Here is a 25,691-nt window from a genome sequence, read left to right on the forward strand (position 1 = left end):
TTAGCTATACTAAGTGGCATACAGACATGGATGGTTATAAAGACAAATTGTGCTTGCAAAGATCAACAAATTAAGGGCACTGAGAATTTAGATCACAAAATTAATCACACTAGGCACAATTTCCCTTAATGTTGAAGAAATAACACTAACTGCACTCCCAATGTTATCTTCTTAGGTTGATTCCCAATGCCATATGATTGGATCTCCCTGTCATTTAATCTCCAGTCCTCTATTTACAGATGCTTACTGGAAATTATACCTGTATTTTCTAACATCCCCTTATTCAAAAGAATTATTTTTCTTTCCCTCAAAAACTGGTCCCACATGTTGGACAGCAGAACAATTTCCCCAACTTCCAAACTCTTAACCTCTCCATCACCTTGGATACCTTTCCCTTCCTCCACCAGTTACTAAATCTTTCTTTTGACCTGTTTTTGGTATCATTTCTTCATTTTCATTCCTACTCAGTTTAGGCCCTTATAATTTCAGGCCCAGATTATAGACACCGTTTACTGACTGCTTTCCCTGCTGCTAATTTTTCCCCTCTTCAACCTCTCTCTCAGTCTCCTGTCAGGTTAACTTTTCTAAATCATTACATTCATTTTGCTTACTATTACTTGCAGGACAAAGCATAAATTTTTTAAGCCTAACATTTAAGGCACTGCCCTTCAACATTCTAGCCATTATATGTCTCTGTTCAGGCCATCCCTTGACTACCTAAAACTTATCTACTAAAACCCAATTTGAGTTTTCAGGAAGGATTCCATCCCATTGTTCCTCTGAACTAAGCATTTACTTAAATAAATAATAGTCAAATCAGGAATTTTTTCCATTAAGTTTCACATAAATTACTATACATGTATTAATGTTGCCTTCTCAGCACAATAGGAAGTTACCTAAGGCAAGAAACCAAGTTACACATTTTTTTTTTTTTTTTGGTTATTTCTCTACCTTCCTCAATATTAAGTCCAAAGCAGATGTTAAATATTTGTTGACTCAAATGACCACACACTTAAATGCCTTTATGAATACAACCATAATAGATGATATTATTTAAAGCCGCCAAACTCAAATTTTCTTTCAGGAAATGAACAATGAAAAAGACGTGATCCTTGTCCTCACAGAATTTATTTTATAATTTACCAGGAAAGACAGACTTATAACCAACTTTAGTAAAATGTAGTAATTACTTCATGGCTGAGATAAACTAATGACATATAATACAAATTTTACTAAATAGAACTAATTTTAATAGAAGAAGGGAGAACAGGGATGTTAGCTCATAGATAAGGCTTCACATATGATGATCTATTAAATCAAGTTGCACCTAGAAAGATGATCACATAGGAAAGGAGGCAGAAGGAAAAGTAATTTAGGTACAAGGAGCAGCATATACTCTGGAAGGATGCAAGTAAATACCATGTTTTAACACACTTGCGTAAGTTGAGGATCTGGCAGGGGACAAGAAAGAGGGAGAGAAAGATAAACTAAAATTAGAATGTGAAGAACATTTGACTGCCATGTTTAATGTACTGCCATTGAAAATAAGGAACAGACCTTTCACAAGACTCACATGATCAAATCTATTTTCTAAAAAAATAATTCTGGTAGTATCTGTAGAACACAGTGAAACAGGAAAAGATAATGGAGCTAGAAAGACTAAGTCTATTTCTATAATACAAATGAACAAGGATGAAAGCCTGAAATAAGTGACAGAGAATTGGGGTGATTAGGGAAACAGTGTCAAGCAACACTTGAAGCACGCGATCACGTTATAGGAATTCAACAAAGAAAAATCTATGGGAAAAAATAATGCCAATCACCACATAGCTTTCATGTCCTTTCTGGAAAGCTTTTATTTTTATATTTAAGAGCTTTTATTATTACATAGTAAACTATAATCATTAATAATAAACATATTTAGAGGAGTAAAAAAATATATAAAATGTTTAGCAATCCAAAGAACCTATTTCAGAAACACGTGAAATCAAAGATCTGTATGACACCGTAACATAACAGGCTAATAATTTCAGCTTTACCAAATTGCTCAAAAGCACAAATATTCAGATTAACTAAGAACAAAGAGGTAGGTGTTGTGAATATTTACTTAAGATTTATAAGACCAAGACAATGAATTAAAAAAAAATTTTTTTTAATGTTTATTTGAGAGAGAGAGAGAGAGAGAGACAAAGTGTGAGTGGGGGGAGGGGCAGAGAGAGAGAGGGAGATACAGAATCCAAAGGAGGCTCCACGCTCTGAGCTGTCAGTGTAGAGCCCCATGCAGGACTCAAACTCATGAACCATGAGATCATGACCTGAGCTGAAGTTGGACAGTTAATCAACTGAGCCACCCAGGTGCCCCCCCCAGTGAATTTTTAAACTTTGATATACACCTTAAAACAACAGTATGCCTATAATTCTAATAATCATATGCTATGTATTCTTTATTATATACACAATTATCTACCTATCTATCTACCTATCTATCTAGGGAGAGACAGAGAGAGTGTGAGCAGCGAGGGGCAGAGAAAGAGGGAGAGAATCCCAAGCAGGTTCCCCGCAGTGAGTGCAGAGAGCCCAACATGGAGCTTGAACTCACGAAACCATGAGATCGTTTACCTGAGCCGAAATCAAGAGTTGCTAACTGGATGCATATGGTGCCCCCATATGCTATGTACTCTTAGTAACTAAGTAACTTAGTAACTAAGTTTCATGTTTCCAAAAAGGATGAAGCACAGACTTATAGCATATCAGTTAGAAAATCAGATTAACATATACTCAGCCCAGTTAATGTGGTTACATGGAATATAAAAGAGGATACTATTTAAAAAAATATAGATACATTGATCGATCGATAGATAAAACCTGCTCAAATGTCTGTACTACATCCTCTTCTAGCTTAAATTCTGACTACAGCGTCCTGCTGGAGAAAACATTTCTTGCCTGAGTTAGTGACAGGGCACAGATGGACAGGGGTGGAAATCTGCCACATTGGGCTAGTTGATAACCAATGAGATGGCCTGAAGGGAGGACTCTGCCCAACAGAAGCCAAGTCAACACAATGGATCCCTCTAGGATGCAGACTCCAAAATGAGAGAGCTAACCAATCAGGAATGAGTGGAGAATGGAGCAGCCCAAGAAGAAAAACAGATAAAGCATGAAAGACAGCTGGAAGACTATGGCTAATTGCTTGAAGAGTATGGCTTGGAAGCCCAAAATTTTTATTTCCAGAACCAATGAATGTTTATTTTTATGTAAATTCCCTTTTCCTGAAGTGAAAGGAAAGTCATCTCATATCTGTACAACTTAAGTAGCAGAACAACAGTGATCAAACTAATTTTAATTCATTTTTAAGTATACTAGGAAACATGATCAGTAAGTATCATTATTTATCTTGTTTGACTAAAACTTTTAGAAGTTAAAATACTCCACTGGTGTTTTATTTTTAATGTAACCTACTGTTGTTACTTGCCACAATTAAGCCCTGGCAATTTGCACCTGTCATTATTTTAGCCTTCCTACATTCCAAAGGCTTTTTCAATCAATCAATCAATCAAAAATAAAAGCCATTCAAAAGTTATTGAATCAATCGGTCCACATTCATTTCACTTGTTGGTAAACAGCCTTCATCTGTATTTCAGGATTCCAGGTTACATGAAGGTGCTCAGGTAGTTCTAAATCCTGCTGCTGGGTCACCAAGTTATTAGATCTATACCTTCACCTCCCAGAACCACAGGATCTAAGATACAACTAGGGTAGCAGAACTGCACTGCTGGCTGCCACAGTTGAAATATCGCTGGGAACTAATGTCCCCAGCCCAACTTGAAGCCACAACATGGTCCTGGTGTTTCTTCTTTCCCTATGGATCATTTTTTCAAACCTGAAGTTCTTTTGGATTTCTTAAGAATTTTTACTGAGAGCAACAAGAATTCATTAAAAGTCAAAAAGACAACATCCAAATATACCGTGCTACAGTACAAAACCTTAAAAGGTAAATATTCCTAGATCTCAGGTGTATTCTCTCCTGCTCTCTTTAAGTTGGATCTCTAGATTTCTTAGATGGAAGTAGGATGGGGAAAATGGATAAAGAACAATCCAGAAACCATTAATATACCAGCCACTGTGCTAAGTCCATTTATACATAATCTTATTTAATCCTAACAACTCTGTAAATAGATATTGCCATTAGTTTCCAGAAGTGGAAACTGAAGCTCACAGAGTTAAAGTAACTTGCACACAGTAAGGAAAAAATACAAATGAATTCACACCCCAAAATATAGTGTTCAAAGTCAAAGACAGTCTAAATGTTGCTTCTTCCCTGGTGGAACTCTTTCCATTTATGACTAAAATATATACTGTCATTGGTTCTTCTGTAGCCATTCTCACTAATATTTTCCTTTGTTCTGTTGGGTTAAACCTGGAAGTTCTTGGCCACACCTAGCTCACAAGGAACCATGGGAAAGTTTCCATACCAGTATGAGTTTGGTTAGGTCTGCATAGTGCCTTTAAAAAATATGATATGAATGCTTTCTTTCTTCAGTTGCCCCAAGTATTTATCATCTTATACAAGCCTTCACTCATTTAAGTGACCTGTTTAGTCTTAAAAAACAGGTCATTGGAAACTGCACCTTTCTCTTACTACCCCCAACTCTGAGATTAAGACTAAGGGTCTGGTCACTTATGTTGCAAACTAGACCAGGCAAAAATGGCTTAGGTCTCCACATGCTTTTCTTGGTTTTCCTCAAAAGGTTAGCCAAAGGGCATTTCACCATGTCCCTCTAATTACATTTCACTGCTATAATAAAGTTACTTATATTGAACAAGTTAATAATTTTTGATACTTCATAAAAATAGTTTAAAAAATTATCTCACCTAGCCCCAGACCCACAAATTCATCAGGAGTCTGATCTTTTGTTCCAGTAAGAGATCCTTCTCTGCCCCGTACTGTTCCAGAAATGTATCGAGGTTTCACTCCAGTTCCTATAAGTTGTGCAAGCTCCAACTGACTGATGCACTTCAGAATCTTCATTACAACAACAAAAAAACTTTTTAAAATTCCATGTTAAAAATGTTTGCAAAAATACTTAAATATATGCAGCCAGGATTTAAATATAGGCTATATTATAAATCATTATAAAAAGCTAAATAAACTTATCCTGAATGTACTAAATTAATGGTTCCCTAAACAATTAAGCTTGCCAGAATATTTAACATTAAATTATTTTATAAACCAAATTGCAAACTTGAAAATAAAGTGCTTATACCTCATGCCATGAATTTCCTAAATAATTTCCATCTGTATGAGCCACTGTGATAAGTGTTTTTATTGTGTCAATGTTCTTCTGTTTCATTTCAGTAATACCAGAACTCACTGTAAGTAAGGTAAATCTTGCTAGTGCTTGGACATATGCATCTCTTTCCAGCTATAAAAAAGAAAAAAGTACACTCACATGGTTATTTAGTAAGTTTTAACTGACAAATCACATGCCTCAAACTACAGTGTTGTTTTTTTTAAGATGATAAATGAAGTAGAAAGGATGAATTTCTAAAATCTAAAGGCAATTAGAGATGGAGATGGGATGTCAAATCAAGATGAGATTTTAGTGATGACAAATGAATTCATACAGTAAAACAAATATTCATTGAGTACTTATGTGTCAAGTACTGTGTGGACTAGCAGAAACCAGGTTTATAAATTTGCCCATTCTTTCTCTACAGCTAGGCTGTGCTTTTTAAGACATAACATTCATAATTAAATGTGAAATGGGTTTAAAAAAAAAAAAAAAGCAAGCGTTGGCTACAATTTATTATCAGACAAAGTATATAAATTACTAGAGGGGCCTGTCTTCATGAAAAACAAGTACTAGATACTTGGTTCCTGTTAAGACCACTTTTCTTAGGCTTAAATGAAATATATAAAAACATAAAATATGAAAAAATATGATTCAATAAGTGTGAACATGCAACATATTTAAATAATATATTCAAATTAACATATAGAAATTCAAAGTCTTAGGAACTTTGTATATAGCTAACATTGTATAGAGAAAAAAATTGCAAACCAAAGTTATTTTGATGAATTCCAGACACATCAATATAGAACTACTCCTTCTGTCACAGCTTCTTGTAAACTTAAACATTACGATTCATTTAAATTCCATCATAAACTCGAAATTACTTTTTAGTAAGTCAGACATAAAAAAATAATTGCAACTATAGTCATGACATAAGTAATTTGTTTCCCAGACTGGCTACAAAGGCGAAATTCTTTGTTACCTGAATGTTGAAAATGCATGCAATTCTGATTGCACATCTTATACCTTCCAGGCAAAGAGAGGCTACTTCAGTATCATCACAATCTTGCAGACCCACACTAAACGCAGCCAGAAAAGGTGTCCAAGCCAACTAGAAAAATTAAAAATTTAAGGCGTATCATGAACATCAAGTGATAATTAAATTTTATGATAGGACTACATTAATATTTCTCAAAGCTTCAGAAAATAAATGATTTGATGAAGTTCTGGGAAAAAAACACAATGAGTTCCTGGGCATATTTTTTGGACAGCTTTCTTGGACAAAGGGGAAAAACTATGCAATGTTGCCTGGGCCTCAATAAGTGGTACAGCAGGACTCTAAATTCAGTAGAAGGACCTTAGACATATTTTAAGCACAGCATCTATAAGTTATTCACATCAATGGGAACTGCCAATATCCAGAAATGGTATTAGTTTTAACTTTACCTTCAGAACCTCTCTCTCTACAAGCTTTGTCACCTGCAGCAATTCACAGACTGTTTATTTCTAAGCAGATCCTTTCAGTCATTTTCTCCTTGCAACAAGCACATTACTCTTCTTTCTTTTAACCTGCTCCCTGGACATCATTTAGACTTACTTTTTTTGTAGTCAAATATTTTACATTGAAACATCACTGATATCTCTGGTTCCTAGTTGGGCAATACTTTAAAAATATAGTTCAATAAAATATTTCATTATAGACTGTGAAAACCAACAAACACTAAATTTTACTAGTAACACTCAATACCTAGTAAAACTGTAATGTAAAATAAACAAAAAGGACTACCTTTGGACTACTGAAAATTCTAATATCAAAACATGTATGTCTAATGTGAATATTTGTTGCTTTTAATAAGTTCTAATGAAGCAAAACTATATAACCATAGAGATGAAAAAGATTTACATGACAACTGGAATTTTCAAAAGATCTAAGAAGTTTTTGTTTAAAAAAAATTTTTTTAACTAAAAAAATATTTATTTAGAGAGAGTGAGAGAAAGAGTATGTGAGTGGGGGAGAGGGGCTGAGGGAGAGAGAAAGAGAATCTCAAGTAGGCTCCATACTCAGCACAGAGCATGATGGGGGGCTCAATCCCATGACCCTGGGACCATGACCTGAGCCAAAATCAAGAGCCGGATGCTCAACTGACTCAGCCACCCAGACACCCCAAGATCTAAAAAGTTTTTAAGATTATTAAAGAAAACAGGATTACCCAAAGCTATGTTTGTAACATCAGAAAGTTTAGAAGTATATAATCCCTAAACAAAGGAACATAAACCGTAGTACCTAATTTCTAGTCCTAGCTTTGCCTCTCTGAACCTCACTATCGTCCTCTTCAATACCTAGACTGCCACTATAGAGAGATGCTTTAGGAAGCACATGAGGTGCAATACTTTTAAAATATGAAGTACCACATGGAAGTAATAAATTACACATTCTATTGTAAGAAAAGAAACAGCACATCTATTCAGAAACCTGTGTAATATTTTATACAAGAAGTATAAATGGTTCTAAAGCCAGTGAAAAATATGTTTAACTCCACCAGGAATTAAAGACAATGATTTCTCCTATCAAACTACCCCTAAATAATATCCAGGGGACATTGCAATTATTCATTCATAACTGTGTAATCCTTTGTAAACTACAATTTGGCAGTATGTAAAAAGATACTTAATATTTATATCCCTTAATATATCACATCCTAGGGGTGCCTGGGTGGCGCAGTCGGTTGAGCGTCCGACTTCAGCCAGGTCACGATCTCGCGGTCCGGGAGTTCGAGCCCCGCGTCAGGCTCTGGGCTGATGGCTCGGAGCTTGGAGCCTGTTTCCGATTCTGTGTCTCCCTCTCTCTCTGCCCCTCCCCCGTTCATGCTCTGTCTCTCTCTGTCCCAAAATAAATAAAAAACGTTGAAAAAAAATTTTTTTTTAAAATATATCACATCCTAGAAACCTCTCATTCATTCCTATACCCAGTCAATGCTTGTTTATTGAGCACTTACTACAAGCTAGGAATTGTGCAAGATATTGGGAAAAGTAAACAGAACAGTCCCTTACCTCAAGTCTAGTAAAGAGATAGATATTAAATTTTAAAATAAGTCAATGTATAAATACCAACTGTTAAAAATACAATAAAGGATAAGTATAGCACATTATTAAAAGGACCAAATTTGGAAGGGGCAGAGCAGGGCAGAACTCTCTGAGAAGGTAACATTTAAAGTGGAAACCACTTGGGCAAAGAAGGAAAGAGCATTCTACATAAAAGGCACAGCTTGTAAGAATGTTCTGAAGACAAAGTAATTTAGGACATTCTAGAATTTGATGTTATGTTAGTGTGACTGCAGCACAGCAAGACGTAAGAAATCTAGCAATGAGGCTGGAAAGGCAGGTGGAGCCAGAGGATGTTGTGGGTGTGTTAATTTCATCATGTATCATGCAAAGTCAGTGAAGGGTCTTAACAAGGCAACATTTCATTTTGTATTTTAAAATGATCAGTCTGGCCTCTGTAAATGGATAAGAGGAGCACAAAAATAGACATAAGAATACTAGTTAGGACATTACAATATTAAAGGTAAGAAATGAGGATGTCTGGAGAGGTTAATAGCAGAAGTGTTGGTGAAAGGAAAGATTCTTAATTCTAGCTTAGAAGATGTTTGCATAAACTAGAACTAATCTAGAGCACAGATAATAAAAGCTATTTATGAAGCATTTTTAATGATATGGGGAAATACTATGTGAGAAACAGCAGACTATAAAATTCTGCACATAGTATGATCACAACTCTTCAAAGAAAGTAGTGTATAAACATATTAACAGAAGTTTTCTCTGAGTGATAGAACTATGGCTGGTTCCTACTCTTTTCGTTCTCTACCTGCCCCCCAACCAAACACATCTAAGAAGAAAAAGAAGAGTGTAAGATTATTTAAAACAAAACGAGAAGCTGGTGTATAAAATTTGTTTCATAAAAAGTGTTTCTTATATTTTAACATCATTTTCTACATTATTTCCAAAGATAAGGCTACTTATCTTTTATACTCCACTATTTAATACTGCCTCCCTAGCACCCCATCCTCTAATTCTTCATCAAGTTTCAGAAATAAAGTTATCCCATACACCTTGAAGTAAGAGTGGAATGATAAAACTTGAGAGCTAAAAGAAAGCATAGAAATCTTGTAGTCCTCTTTTACTGCCCATGCATACGTGTCCTTAATGTCCGAAAAAGAACTCAAATTATGATCTTCAGCTTCCACAGGCAATCTTTCCACACTGTCTCACAAACTGGAATGTACTTGACCCCTTTTCCCTTTTCAAATTTGACTAGACTCTCTACTTCCCTATAATCCTTAGTCACTGCTTACTTTGCAATTTGGAGAAAGGGTAGGAATATAGGACAGGAAAATGAAGAAGGAATAGGCAATCAAATTGTAAGGAACCAGTAGTATCATTCTTACTAGATCAACCTATAAATGTAAATAATGCTTGTTTTTGTTCTCAACTCTACTCTCTGTGCTCCAGGCATACTCAGAACCCACACAGGAGATCCTGGGCCAGAAGCTCAAGAAATTTTAGGTAACTCCAAAGGCTTAATTAAATAGATGTTATTTAACGAAAACCAGGCCAAGGATTAATGATCATTCTCTGAAATTTTTCTGTTCTTATTTCTTAAGATCAAACATTTATTAATTACCATTAGTGTATACTTTTCCTCATTCTCTTTAAGAAAAAATTTTTATTTGCTGTATTGTAAATAACATTGCTTTTGCTTCCAGGTCCTCACTAATGGGCTAGAGATCACTATATTTCCTTAACTTAAAAACATGCTGAAAAAAACTGTACATAAATGTATACTGCAATCAAAAGTTATTAGTAACTCTTGGGGCACCTGGGTGACTTAGTCAGTTAAGCATCTGATTCTTGATTTCGGCAGGTCATGATCTCATGGTTGGTGAGACTGAGCCCCACATCAGGCTCTGCCCTGACAGTGAGGAGCCTGCTTGGTATTCTACTCTCCTCCTCTCTCTATGCCTCTCTCGCACATTTGTCTCTCTTAAAATAAATACACATTAAAAAAAAAAAAAGTTATTAGAACTCTTACCTTAAACATAGGCCTCACATGCTCCAAATGTGTTGCACTTGTAAAAGGTGCCTGAACGTGGCTCACGGCTTCCATGAGTGCTTTTGCTGTCTTGGCCATCTGCTCCATTTCTAAGTTATACAGAAGTCTTCTTTGTTTTTCACTGGCTACATCTGAAACAACAAACACTATTAGCATTTAAAAAATAAATCATTTAGGGGCGCCTGGGTGGCGCAGTCGGTTAAGCGTCCGACTTCAGCCAGGTCACGATCTCGCGGTCCAGGAGTTCGAGCCCCGCGTCAGGCTCTGGGCTGATGGCTCAGAGCCTGGAGCCTGTTTCCCATTCTGTGTCTCCCTCTCTCTCCGCCCCTCCCCCGTTCATGCTCTGTCTCTCTCTGTCCCAAAAATAAATAAACGTTGAAAAAAATATATTAAAAAAAAAAATAATAAATCATTTAAAAATGCTTTGATATTTTACTATAAAATAATAAATGCCACCAATTAATAGTAATTAGATATAGTCTTAAAAAACCAGATACAAAAGGTCACATAAGGTGTGATTCCATTTATATGAAATATCCAGAGTAGGTAAATCCATAGAAATAGAAAGCAGACTGGTGGCAGCCAGAGGTGGGAGAGAGGGAGATAATGTGAAGTTTAATCCTAAACCTTCTGCATCTCCTTGAATCACCCCTACTTCCAGTTTCTGTTCATGTGTAACAATAGATGAAAAGACAGAACTGTGTTGCTTGTAGAGGAGGCAGGAAAAGACTGAGAGTTGAAGTCTGTCTGTTGGGGTTCCCTAAGCAGTCTCACTGACCTCCTAATCCATGCTGAGATTTACTACCACATTAATTGACAAGTATGTATTAAATGCACACTAAATCATGAATATTATGTAGCATTTTCTTTGATCACTGGTCAGTGCTATCTTTATTCAGAATGTGGAAAAACATAAAATCAGATCAGCAAACTGTATAATACTTTTCATTAGAGTAGTATCTGACTTACTCTAAACCAAGTGAAAAAAAACTTTTAGCAAACCACATTTTTCCTCTGAACAATCAGAATTCAGTTGATTTGGATACTTACTTTGTTTACTTGATTTTGTAGGGATTGTTAGTTCTTTTGTTTCTTTCATTGATATCTTTTTTCCAGCTATCTCATTATAGATGGCTGACAGATACTCTTCAGGAAGGTCTTTACTGTCATTGATACCTCTATTCATCTTAATGTATTGTTCCTTTGTCATTTTATTTTTAACCTAGAAATGAAAAACCATTATAAAATTCCTAAAACTCCTATTTTAAGAATTTGAATACTTTTAGAAGAGAATTTATAAATACTTTCAGGACAGGACAGGGCAAATATTCAGTGAAACATATTTAAATGAGAAAAGGAAGTCACCAAAAATGAAGGTAATGTAGAGAAGACCTATCCTGGCATATGCTAATTAACCTTGCTCTGATGTGCACATATATAATTTGTAACAAGAAACAGGGAAATCGAATAATGAAATTATTTGGTTTTGCCCAAGGTTTAAGAGTTCTAGCTAGAGTCTTTAAAAAAAGGACCATGATAAGTATTAAAAACATGGTATCAAAAAGATTCAAATCTTGGGGGGGGGGCAGAAATATGTTGTAAAGATTTAAAAGCTAATTTTACATAACAGTGGATGCAAAGTAATAGCCGAATTTATTTAAATCAGATAACAGTTTCTTTGACTGACTCATTGTGGTAAATGAAGGTTAGGTGATCTGGGTCAAGTGTCCTCAGAACATTTTGTCTTGTTAAGAGTACTCTGACCAGGAATGTCTTACAGCATACCTTCATCAATCTGTGGAATACAAGCTTGTAATTTGTAAGATGCAGCCCTGTCACCAAAGTTGAGAACTAGCACAACCAAAATGTTTTTATCTGGACAAAACCCAGAGAAATTACAGGCTGTGTTTGTTTGGTTCCAGACTACAGCAATAAAGTGAATATTGCAATAAAGTGAGTCAAATTAATTTTTTGGTTTCCTAGTGCATACAAAAGTTATACTTACACTATACTATCGTCTAACAAGCATTATGTCTTACAAAAACAATGTACATATCTAAATTCAAAAATATTTTATTGCTAAAAAATGCTAATCATCTCAGCTTTCAACAAGTCATAATCACTAAACACAGATCACTGTAACAAATGTAATAATAAAGAAAAGTTTGATATATTGTGAGAATCACCAAATGTGACAGACCCATGAAATAAGCAAATGCCGTTGGAAAAATGGTGCTGATAGACTTGCTTGATGCAGGGTTGCTACAGGCCTTCAATTTGTAAAAACACTATTACCTACAAAATGCAGTAATGTGAAGCATGATAAAACATGCTTTAACTTATTTAAATATATATATATGTACACACACACATATACACACACACACACATATTTAATTAAATATATTCCTACCATCTCCCATGAAGAATTTAAGGCATTCTAAAGATAAGGCTCTTCCTGTAAATTTATAAGACACATAGAAAGCAAGCAAGTCCTAACTTTAAAACTCATCTTGGGGCACCTGGGTGGCTCAGGTCATGATCTCACAGTTGGTAGGTTTGAGCCCAGCATCGGGCTCTGTGCTGACCACTCAGAGCCTGGAGCCTGCTTAGGATTCTGTGTCTCCTCTCTCTGCCCCTCCCCCAGTTGTGCACTTGCGCACATGCACGCTCTCTCTCTCTCTCTCAAAAATAAACAGTAAAAAAACAAACCAAAAAACCCTCATCTGAGTCAGCACCAAAAACAAACAAACAAACAAACAAACAAACAAACAAACGAATGAAGGAAAGTTTCACCTAAAGTTCTGATAAATACGAATTAACAATGACATAGGGTTACTAAAATAAAAGACCATATAAGTGCTGTCAGTAAGAGGCTAAAAAAGAGAAACATTACCTAGAAATCTTAAGCATGGCATGTTGTTTTTAGTACTGTACCAGAGACAAAAAGAAGTCTTGGTAAAAAATCTGAAGTAGCTGTATATTATGCTTGTGCATCTGGGTTGGGAGGTGGAAGTGGGAGTAGGGGATACATTAATTTCAGGTACCCCAAATAAAAATACACTGCTCAAACAGAACACAGTGGGATTCTGGAAGTAGGATAACACATAACTTTTCCTTTTCCTGCTTATCTTTTATGGAACACCCTACTCTTGACTTTTGTTTTCATGCACTTAAATTAAGCTGTGTTTAGTTTTAGAATTTAAATCCCTTATTACAATGTAGATTAATATACACTAAAAATTAAATGTGTTCTAAGTATGCCTCAAATTTTTAAAAAATTCACTGACTCACACAATATATAAAAGGTGGTCTAACTATAAATATTCTAGGTAAAAAAGGAACATAAATGACTTGTTTAAATATTTTAACTTTGAAAAACAACTAAGAATGAGAAGAATTAGTTTTAAGGAATTCCTTTAAAGTCACCTGTGTTCTTTAAAAATGGTGTCATTTGTTATAGTTCATGTGGTCCTGAATCAAATCATATGGGGTCATGATTATGGGTTCAATTTTTTTTTTTAAGTTTATATATTTATTCGAGAGAGATGGAGACAGTGCGGGTGGGGGAGGGGCAGAGGGAGAGAGAGAATCCCAAGCAAACTCCACGCTGCCAGCACAGAGCTCGACGTGGGGCTCAACTTCACAAAACTGTGAAATCATGAACTGAGCTGAAACAGAGATGCTTAACCAAGAGCCAGCCAGGCACCCCTAGTTCAGTTTTCTAATTGAAGTTTCCTTCACCGAAACTTATAAGCTGCTCTGTGGCTGCAGGCTGCATATCAGGACACGAGGCCAGCCAGCAGCAGTCTGACACAGTGCAGTTAACTACTGCCAGACCAGGACTCCACGCACATGCTCTACGGACACAAACGAGTGTCATGAAGACAGAACACTGTTCTCAAGATGTTTCCTAGCGGATATGTGTTCAGAAATTTTTAACAATCTGGGTCCTATGAAAGAACATTAAAGGAAGTTTCAGTATTTCCTCAAAATACCTTACACAAGGATGTACATGTGACACAGATGCACAGAACACTGAAAATTCATTTACAGAACCAAATTCTTTAAAAATATAACATTTTAAAAACAAATGGAGGTAGTGTATTGGTTTGGACCAAAACACCAGACAGAAAACTGTGATATGAAGTTATCCAAATAGGTCAGTATCTGTAGACTGCCTTGTAATAGGAAAAAAGTATGCTGCATAATAAAAACCGGAAAGTGAGCTGCTTTAACTATACTCCCAGCAATATAACAAAGGCAATTTTTAAATGACTAAAATATTAAATCACTTTTTAAGAAAGGTCTGTATAAAATCAAGTAAATCACTGGTAAATGCATAGCTGTTGAAGGTAACTCTGTATATAATTCCCATTCATACATTTGATACATATTTTCCATATAAGCCTTGCCTTAAACATCTCCAAACACACACACACACACACACACACCCTATATTGCAAAATTTAAATAAATTTTAATTTTTCTAATACCTCTTGGATTAGTAATAGTTTATTTCACTTCCTAATAGATATCATTAGATGCCTATCCATAAGTACAAAGAAATTCTTGCAAATAAATTTATGAAGATAATTTTCCCCAAAGATACTCAAAGCATGTTTTTGAAACTAAGCCTGAAATACCTAAAACTTATAAAAATAAATTTTTTTTTTGCTAAAGGATATCAGAAATCAAGTGACAGTACCTTAATATTTAAGAAGGAACTACAAATTTTAAGAAACAAATGGAAGGCTGAACACTGCCTGGATATCTAATACTTTAAAATTATTGTTAATTTTTAGATGTAATGGTATTGTGGTTATTTTTAAATAGACTGTGTGTCTTTCAGAGATATACACTGAAATAAATACAGATGAAATGATACCTGGGATTTACTTCCAAATGATCTGGGAGAGAAAGGATAAAAGTTGAGTAAGACTGGCCGTAAGTCGGTAACTGGAAGCGGTTGATAGGCACATGCAGGATTCCATACTAATCACTCTGTTAAGTTTGAAATGTTTAAAAGAAAAAATGCCTATATACAGGGTTTTTCCATGTTGTAATAAGTATAGGCAGAATATATGCATATTCTTACGATAAAATTTATCTTAAGCTTTATATAGCTGTCAATCATGGGACAAATATAGACTTATTTTGCAAATGTCTAAAAGTCTAATTAGAATTATTACCAGAAACTGCATTTGTAAATTGTACACTACACCGCATTAAATACTCCCATTTGGTGACGAGTTTCACTAAATAAGATTAAAATTTCAACTATTACTTACTGAATTCAAAAGAATGTAGTTAATGTGTACTATCTGTTACATGGAGCACATACCTGTGGACTGTGAAGATCTGTGGTCAGCATGATAATTGAGTAAGCCAAAACATAAGCAGTATCTGCACTAGCAAAAAGGGTTTGTCTGAAAAAATAAATGCATCATGTTGTAAACTTTTATTGTTTTACACTTGCATTTAAATAAATCAAACCCCCTTACTTTTCTCTTTCAGGATTTATGTTTTAGCTCATACTACAATTTTTTTTGCGAAAACATCCATCACTTCTAAATTGGAGACAATCTAAATTCTCTGAGAGCAGGAGACAATGAATCTCCTGATGTTCCCCAGCATAGTGATAGCTGGCAACCCATAAGTGCCTGAATTTGAATCTTGCTTACCCTTGGTTGCATTCTAGGTATCTCGCAGCAAATTTTTCCATCAATCGATCAATTTTCTGAGCTTCCCCTGGAAGACGGAATCCTTCCAGAAACATACGAAGAGCTGAAACAAAGTCCTTTCCTGAAAAGTCGTGTTGGTCCACATATGCATACATGACTTCTTTGTTAAATTTATCATTATCTCCCAGGAACTCACCCACTTGAGTCTAAAGAACAAAAGATTAAAAAAAGGATATCCTAATGAAATGCTACATTTGCCACAGAGACATTTAAAAAGTAGAAAAATCTGTAAGATTCACAGGTTTTGTCTACAGGGTTAACTATTTCAAATATGAAGCTAAAAAGTTAAACACACTAAATGTGTTTATTAAAAAAATGATATTCTTTTGAGTTTAGAAAATTAAAAAGCAAAAATAAGAATACCTAGGTTATTTTTTAAGTTTTATTATATACATAGGGCATTTTAAAGGGAAAACAGTATAGAGCATTATGTAATTAAGGAATTTTACAGAAAAGGTTAGAATAAAAAAATGGTATTCTTACTGAGTCTAATCTTTCCTCTTGATGTAAGAATTGGGCTATATCTTCAGATGTAGTGCCAAGCATCCCTTGTTCTTGAAGGTACTGTATTCCTCTCTTTGGTTTCTTATTAAATCTAGATGATGTTAAAGTTAATAGAAACATTAGAAATAGGAAATCTTTTGCATTTCCCTGAAAAGATCTTAAACTACCAGTAAATTAATTTTCTAATACCACTAGAAAATAGTTTATTCAACATAATCAATACATAAATATACAGAAATTATTACATTATGCAAAGTTTTATTTTTCTTTCAAGATTCTCAAGCAAAAGACCATATTTATCAAAGATATGGACCAGTTCACAGACTATATGAGATAATGTCAATTTGAGTAAGGATATAAATACTAAAGGTCTCACGTTTTTAATATACATATTCACCTTGATGCTCAAGTAATCTTGGTTCATTCCACATACACCCAGTGATTAATTCTAAGTTTCCTGCTTTTAAAGTAAAGAACTTGATTTTGGTGACTGTTTTAACCATGATCTGACATCATTATTTCCTTTATGAAAAAATTCCTACATAACCAATGTTTTCAAAGGCAAGTCCAAACCGACTAGACTGATACACAAGATCTTTTTCAACATAGCTCCAGTTCATCTCAACCCCTCTCTCCCATCTACTCCCAAATACCCTATTCTCAATTCCTAAGCATAATGCATTTCTGCAGCCTATTTCCTCTACATGACCTTTACCTGTTCCATTCATTTTCTGTGGAACTCTCGTTCATGCTTAGAGATCCAGTTCAAATGTCACCTCCTTGCTTCCACATCATTTACTCTCTACTTTTATTGCACCACTAATTACTTTGGTCCCTCATCACCTGTCACCAGGGTACTACAATAGTTCTTAAATGGTCTTGCTAGCTTTGGTTCTGCTCTCATTCTAACCCATCTTTCAGGCTACTGGCAAAGACATCGTTCCAAAACAGCAATCTGATGCTGCAGCTACTATGACTAAAACCCTTCATACATAGAAAGTTAAGCCAAGAACAAGACAAAAACTTGTATCCATGGAAAATAAGCCCTTCTGTAATCTGGATCCAGCTCAATGCTCTCATTTCATTTTCTGTGACTGCTGCCCCAACCCTGCCTCTGCTAACCTGAACAGTAATCCTCAAATGTCCCTTTCCTCCATGCTGCTGCACATGCCATTCTCTTTGTCCGAAATGTCCTCACCTGTTCTAATGACTCCTGTCAAGTCCTAATTCATACCATAAATTAAAATCAAACATTTTTCACTGAGATAAGCACAATCTCTGCCCTCTAGAAGCTCTCTCCCTAATAAAAAAAACATGATTTTTAAAAATTGTAAAAGTGCAACAACTAATGTATTCACAAGGTAAGATAGCACAGAAGAGAAATAACTAACAAAGATGGTTGTGATATATTTCCCGGGGAGGGGACTGTGAAACTGGGGTTTGAAGAATGATTACACAGTTCATAAAGAGTAAGAAAAAAACATCCTAGAGAGGAAGGAGTCATACTAATACATGGAAGCATAAAACAGCATGACGTCAGAATAAACAGCTCTGCATTGTTGGAAGGCTGAAATGAGATAAAGAAGTGGCAGGTGATGAAGCTTAGAGTCCAGCAGATCTATATCATGAAGGGTATTATATCCAATTATTAGAAACTGTGACTTTATTCTCTAAAAGCAGAAGTGGGGAGAAATAGAAGCTTACTTTTATTCAAGAGAGATCACTCTAGCTAAGTGTGAGAAAAGACTGGAGAATAAATAAGACCAAAGAAAGGTAGGCCAATTAAAAGACTGCACTAGTCAAGGCAAGAAATGGTGAGGGTTTGACTTGAGAGAACAATTGTGGGAGATGGAGAGAAGAGATAAATAGCACAGATACTTAGGAAGTAGAATCAACAGAATTTAATGACAGATTAGATCCAAGGGGAAAATCTAAGTAACTCCCAGAATTCTAGCTTACAAATTTAGTAGCCTGCTGGGGTTACTAGCCTAAATAAGAAATACAGAAACAGTAGTTTTCTGTTTGTCTTTTAGACAATCCAATCTACCAATATATTTTTGGTAGATGTATTAGGGAATTGATTATGGAGAGAACGGAGACTGATAAATTCGGTGATGGACAATACTGAGTGTGAGAAGCTAAGCAGTATCCAACAGAGTTGTCTGACACGTAATTACAGACATGATTCTGGACTTCCGTAGAGGTATGTATGTTAAAAGTAACAGTTGGGAGCGGTGACACGCTAGCACATACAAAGTGAGTCATGAAAAAGAGCATGATCACCTAGGAGAAATTACAAAGTAAGAAAAGAGCTGAGGGACAGAACTCTGGAAATGCTAAGCTGTATTCAGGAGATAAACAGGCCGTAACAAGACTGAGATGACAAGGGTCAGAATGGTAGGAGGAACAGGACAGAGTGGTGCCACAAATAGTCATGGAAAAGTGTAATGGGAGCACAGTGACATGAAAGCATTCTCATAAAAGTATGAAGCAGAGATCAAGTCCAGGGGCTGAAAGCAGTAGAGACTAAGGAGACCACTCTGAAGTCCTGTCACGACTCCCTCTCACCTCTCACTCCCAAGTACCACAAACAGAGCTACCATACCTTGGCAGCACTTTGTCTACTATTATAGACTAGACAGAGTACTATTCAAAAAAAAAAAAAACTATTTTGCTCATATTATATACACTGTAATCTTAAATACAAGACCCAGTGCCTTCATGGTTCTTGGCACACAGTACCAAACACCAAATGTATGTTTGCAGAGTAACCAGAATTTCAATATGAATGTCTAATTATACATATTAGACCTTGAGTCCCTCAGAAGCCATGTCTGCTTCATTCATCAAGTTTCCCTAGGACCTTGCATAATGTCAGGAACAGATGGGACTTTGATAAATATTGACTGAAAAACTGGAATGAGTGAAGTATTAGTGGCTATTTCCTGAGGCAATTTTGCAAGATTTTATAATTTTATCACCAAAACATGTGCATGCATTTTGTCAACTTTTTTATATTAATGATTAAAAAAATGGAAACTTGAACATTCACCAAAAGGCACTGCTCAAGAGTTAGGAAGAAATGCTTTCCAGTAGAAGGAGCAAACCATGTAAATGTACACGGGAATTTTTAACAGTTTATAAGTAGCTAGATTCATGGAGAAATGCCAGCAACTTCATTTCCTCACAGCTTCTCTTTGAAAGAGATGGGCAATTACAGGGATAAAAGCAGCATGGTACTACTTAGACAGGAAACAGTCTAGGAGCAGGCTTATGCCATAAAGCTTAGTGGGAAAACAGACTTCCCAAGATCTGGGTCTGGTAGAGTAGCCAGGTTGGAAATGGAAGTTATCACCTAATCAACATATAAAAATGACATTGAGGGGCGCCTGGGTGGCGCAGTCGGTGAAGCGTCCGACTTCAGCCAGGTCACGATCTCGCGGTCCGTGAGTTCGAGCCCAGCATCAGGCTCTGGGCTGATGGCTCAGAGCCTGGAGCCTGTTTCCAATTCTGTGTCTCCCTCTCTCTCTGCCCCTCCCCCGTTCATGCTCTGTCTCTCTCTGTCCCAAAAATAAATAAACGTTGGAAAAAAAAAAATTAAAAAAAAAATGACATTGATAACAAGGGATCAATAACAAGAGTAGCACATTTGTAGGGGTGACGGGGTGGCTCAGTCAGTTTAGGGCCCAACTCTTGATTTCGGCTCAGATTGTGATCTTGCTGTTCATGGTACTGAGCCCCATGTCAGGCTCCATGCTGACAGCACGAAGTCTGCTTGAGATTCTCTCTCTCTGTCTCTCCCCCACTCATTCTCTCTTTCTCTCTCTCTCTCAAAAAAAATAAATTAAAAAAAAGAAAGCAAATTTGTAACTCAACTGGAGAATATATAAAACCTATAAAGGAGAATGCTAGCTAGTTATTAGAAGTGTCATACTATAAATTTTTTGACCTGTCATCTGCTTAGGAAATATAATGGGGGATTTTATAATTGAGCTACTAATTGAACAATACAAAACTACACAGATGATATATTAATCAACAGCATATAATATACACTGCAAAATTGATTTAACGTGCACTATAAGGGTCTGTTGGGTTAGACGACAATAAACAAGGAGAGCTGAATAAGGAGCCACCAAAAGTCTTGGATGTAGGAGAACTATGCCCAGTTTTAGTCAATGAAAGGTGATAATGAGAAGGAACAGAAATAATCTAAAGATGTAGACAAACCCAGGGAAAGGGTGATACTGTACTAGCAGAAGGATATTCAATAACATTTCTCCTTAAAATTGGACACTCACAAATCTATTCCTTGTTCTATTATTTCTTTTTGTTGCTTTAGGACTTCAAACTGTTCTGGATTATCAGTGCCAGACATCTGTGTACTGTAGCTGCCTATTCCTGATGATGATGTTGACTCCAGGGAATTTAAACTTCCGTATCTGTTTATTGTCTCAGGGTGTTTGATTTCATTCGTCTCTTGTTCTAAGGGTTTTTCCTGACCTGTAAGTAGAAAGACTGATACAGTAAATCATTCTTTCAAAAAAAAAAAATGTAAAAGGTTAAAAAAAAATTGTCAAGTAAGGCAAGATATTTTAATGCTTCTTAGATAATTATGCAATACAAACAAACAATTAGGTGCCATCCCAGACAATATACTTTGATACTAAAACACACTGCAATTAGTATGTGTGTAATTTGCACCATTAAAAGTTCTTTTTGTAGTTGCAGTGCTAAGTATCCACTGCGTTTCTGCTCTCAGCTCATGCCACAGAAGGAATAGTTTTCCCTCAAAGGACTGCTGACTGATGTAATACTAGGGTAGACCTGCAGCATGAGTTTTTCTTCTAGTAAGGGCAAATGCCAAACATAGGTGAACAAATCAATCTTAAAACATCTTGGCTTGTATAGGTTTCTTCTATAATTATCTTTTACTTAAGTTGCATAAATATTCTTCACTTTAATGTGGTATTTAAAGTATTTCAAGGAAGATTTAGAAAGAAAAAAGTTTGGACAACTAAGTTGGAAATATATAATTCTAAAGCTCATATTGAACTCATACAGAATGCTTCTTTATCAGCTAAATGAGCAAAGAGGTCACGAAACTGGTCTAATGGCAACTAGAATTATCCTCTCGCAAGTATCATATACTTGAGATGACAAAGAATTATAACTCAAAATGCCACCTTACCAAGAGTTGTCTGAGAGTTGGGATTCACATACTGATCCTTACTCCATTCAACCATACACTTCAAAATCGACACTAAGCATTCTAAGCCTTTTTTCCTCAGGCTCAGTTCCTACGAAATAATTCATAAAAAGAATAAAACAAAAAGCTCTTTAAAGGAAAACACATAGCTCTTCCTTGGCCAAGTTTGAATTTGAAAGTGCTTTTAAAGTTCTTACCTGAACATTACTCATACCAAGTTCTTGACTGCCCCGTCCTTGAGCAATTTTTGATAGATCATTTACTAGTCTTTCAAATATATTTGCTGCATTTAAGTCGCAGTCATAGTTTACATAAATATCCACTACACTCTGAGCATCTGTAACAATATAATATATTACGTTTAACAAGAAGCATGTAGTATAGGAGTATAGTAAATATCTCTTAATAAGAAAAGATAATAAAGAAGGATAATTTCAAATACCTGCACAGATCCTTGTCAATGTCTGAATAACCATCCATTTGTGGTCAAATGAGCTGGTAGAAGTTTCCAAAATGTATAGGAAAATTTCTTTAAAGAATACCTGTGATTAGGGAAAAACTTCTGTTTAAAATAGTGTTTATAATTCATATATATGATCACTTTCTAAATATCCCAAAGCTATAGAGCAGAGATTATGACCCAGGCTCCTCTGGAGTTCAATTCCTTTTGAGTAGTCCTTGTAGTAGGAGCACTGCACTTCACAATATTTTGTTTGCTATCACACAGCCACTACAAAAGAAATCTGCAAAGATGTGGAGCGCCTCTGCATGATAATTTCATGAACACATTTATAAAACCAATGTAATTCATACTTCACTGTTTAATCCCCCGAAGAGTATAAATTATATTCTGTTCATCAGTTATGTTTTACAGACATCATAGTACCAGGTGTTTAATTTTCCTAGATTTAAATGTACCTAATGTTCTAATCCACACAATAAAAATAATCTCTTACACTATGGTATTTTTTATAATTACTCTTTTGGGGCGCCTGGGTGGCCCAGTCACCTGTTAAGCCTCCAACTCTTGATTTCAGCTCTGGTTACGATCTAACAGTTTGTGAGTTCCAACTCTTCCTCAGGCTCCACACAGACAGTGTAAAGCCTGCTTGGGATTCTCTGCCTCTCCCCCGCTTACGCACACATCCACACTCTCTCTCTCAAAATAAGTAAACTTAAATTATAATTACTCTCATGGTGGAAATCTCTACTGTCTGTAAACAAATTATTTTTCAGTATTTTTTACCCCAAATAATGTCAAATACAATGAGTTAATCAACCTAATTAAACAAATTATGATTTAAGAGCTAAGAAAGAATTTTTAGATTCAAATTTATTTTGGAAAAATGATTTAAGAGGGGATAACAAAACAAAATGAAACAAAACACCAGAAGTCACATATTAACCTTTGTGAAGGTTATGTGCTCCAGAAATTCATACTGATAACCTGAGGTGACTAACATCTTCTCCCTCCTAATTGGGTGAGGTAGCCAATTAGGTACCCAAAGGTAGCTAAAGGTAGCTTCTGAGGTAGCCCAAAAGAAATGTGCTTTTCTTTCACAAAATCCAATACATTTCTATTACTTCCTTAATGTCATCACCATTTCCTGTAAGACCATAACTTTTTAAGAAGGAGGGACTGGGTCTTTCTTGCTGAGTACTGTGTCCACACTGCAAGGCATAAAGTAGGCAGCCAATAAATACTTACATAGAACATACAAAATGTATATTAATTGACTATTTATGTTATCGGTAAAGCTTCCAGTCAACAGTAGGCTATTAGTAGGTAATTTTGGGGGTAGTCAGAAATTTAACGTGGATTTTTTGCTATGCAGGAGGTCAGTGTCACTAGCCCTGTTTCGTTCAAGGGTTAACTTTATACAGAATCCAAAAACAGAATACATATTCTTCTTAAATGCACGTGGAACACTCTCCAGGACAGATCACATGTCAAACCACAAAACAAGTCTCAAAAATTCAAGAAGAGTGAAATCACAGCAAACATCTTTTTCAACCACAAATGTTTAAAATTAGAAATTACAAGAAGAAAAATGGAAAAACTACAAATATGTGGAGATTAAACAACACATTACTGATCAACTGGGTCATAACTACCTAAAGAAAAAAGAAAAATACAACATCCCAAATTCTGTATGATGCAGCAAAAGTGGTTCTAAGAGGGGAATCACAGCAATACAAGCCTAAAGCCTACTTCAAGAAACCAGAGAAATCTCAATTAAACAGCTTAACTTTACACCTTAGGGAATTAGAAAAAGAAGAATACATGGAACCTAAACTCAGTAGAAGGAAGGAAATAGTAAAGATCAGAGTAAAAAATAATAAATATGGACTAAAAAGACAATAGAAAAGATCAATAAACAATTAGCTGATTCTTTGAAAAGATAAACAAATTGACAAACCTTCAGGTAGACTGACCAAGAAAAAAGAGACAGGGCTCAAATAAAATCAGAAATGAAACAGTAGGTTACAACTGATTTCACCGATACAAAAGATCACAGAAGACTACTATGAACAATTATATACCAGCAAATGGGACAACTAGAAGAAATGGATAAATTCCTAGAAACACACAATCTTCCAAGACTGAATCAGGAAGAAATAAAAAATCTGAATAGACCAATTACTAGAAAGGAGACTGAATCAGTAATCAGTCCCTTCAATCACTGGTGTTGGGCAAACTGGACAGCTGTATGTGAAATGATGAAACTGAACCACTATCTTACATCATATGCAAAATTAACTTAAAATGATTAAAGACTTAAAGGTAAGACCTTTAACCATAAAACTCCTAGAAGAAAACATAGTTGGTAAGCTTCTTGACATCAATCTTGGTGATGTCTTTTTGGATCTGATTCTAAAGGCAAGGGAAACAAAAGCATTAAACAAATTAAACAAATGGGACTATATCAAACTAAACAGCTTCTGCACAGTGAAGAAACCACTATTACTGAATGGAAGAAGACATTTGCAAACCATATATTTAATAAGGGGTTAATATCTAACATATATAAAGAGCTTACACAACTCAATAGCAAAACAAAACAAAACAAAACAAAACAAAACAAAACAAAACAAAACAAAAACCCAACCAATTAAAAACTGGGCAGAGGATAAAAACAGACATCTTTCCAAAGGAGACATACAGATGGCCAACAGGCACAATGAAAAGATGCTCAATCAGGGAAATGCAGGGGCGCCTGGGTGGTTCAGTAGGTTAAGCGTCCGACTTCAGCTCAGGTCATGATCTCACAGTTAGTGAGTTCGAGCCGCGGATCAGGCTCTGTGTTGACAACTCAGAGCCTGAAGCCTGCTTCGGATTCTGTGTCTCCCTCTCTCTCTGCCCCTTTCCCACTCATGCTTTGTCTCTCTTCCTCTCTCAAAAATAAGCAAACATTAAATATATATAAATACATACATACACAAACATATTCATATAAATATATAAATGTATGTATATACCTGGGAAATGCAAATCAAAACCACAACAAGAAACCACCTTAAACCTATCAGAACATCTATTATCCAAAAGATAAGAAATAAAAAGTGTTGGCAAGGATGTAGAGAAAAGGGAACTCTTGTACAGTTTACAATGTAGCACAGCTACTATTGAAAACAGTATGGAGGTTCTTCAAAAGATTAAAAGTAGAGCTACAATATAATCCATCAATTCCACTAATGGATATCTCTACAAAGAAATGAAAACACTAATTTGAAAAGATAGATGATCCCTATGTTTACTGCAGCGTTATTTACAATAGACAAGATACAGGAACAATCTCCAAGTCTACTGGTAGATGAATGGATAAGGA

The 25,691-nt window shown here is 35.5% G+C and overlaps 1 protein-coding gene across 3 annotated transcripts in view; it reads right to left on the reverse strand.

Moving 5' to 3' along the window:
• Nucleotides 1-25,691, reverse strand: part of ARFGEF1 (ADP ribosylation factor guanine nucleotide exchange factor 1) — a 147,872-nt gene that overhangs the window by 36,007 nt on the left and 86,174 nt on the right. For all 3 annotated transcript variants that reach the window (XM_011291364.4, XM_019822739.3, XM_045050228.1), the window contains 12 exons: nucleotides 22,304-22,403; nucleotides 22,059-22,198; nucleotides 21,844-21,952; nucleotides 20,954-21,155; nucleotides 16,632-16,743; nucleotides 16,089-16,294; nucleotides 15,749-15,833; nucleotides 11,455-11,626; nucleotides 10,384-10,535; nucleotides 6,277-6,405; nucleotides 5,265-5,423; nucleotides 4,873-5,023 (listed from right to left, as the gene is read on the reverse strand). In XM_011291364.4, the coding sequence (XP_011289666.2) occupies nucleotides 4,873-5,023; nucleotides 5,265-5,423; nucleotides 6,277-6,405; nucleotides 10,384-10,535; nucleotides 11,455-11,626; nucleotides 15,749-15,833; nucleotides 16,089-16,294; nucleotides 16,632-16,743; nucleotides 20,954-21,155; nucleotides 21,844-21,952; nucleotides 22,059-22,198; nucleotides 22,304-22,403 (1,717 nt within the window). The remainder of the gene's footprint in view (nucleotides 1-4,872; nucleotides 5,024-5,264; nucleotides 5,424-6,276; nucleotides 6,406-10,383; nucleotides 10,536-11,454; nucleotides 11,627-15,748; nucleotides 15,834-16,088; nucleotides 16,295-16,631; nucleotides 16,744-20,953; nucleotides 21,156-21,843; nucleotides 21,953-22,058; nucleotides 22,199-22,303; nucleotides 22,404-25,691) is intronic.

Source organism: Felis catus, chromosome F2 (assembly GCF_018350175.1).
Source record: "Felis catus isolate Fca126 chromosome F2, F.catus_Fca126_mat1.0, whole genome shotgun sequence".
NCBI classification, from domain to species: Eukaryota; Metazoa; Chordata; class Mammalia; order Carnivora; family Felidae; genus Felis; species Felis catus.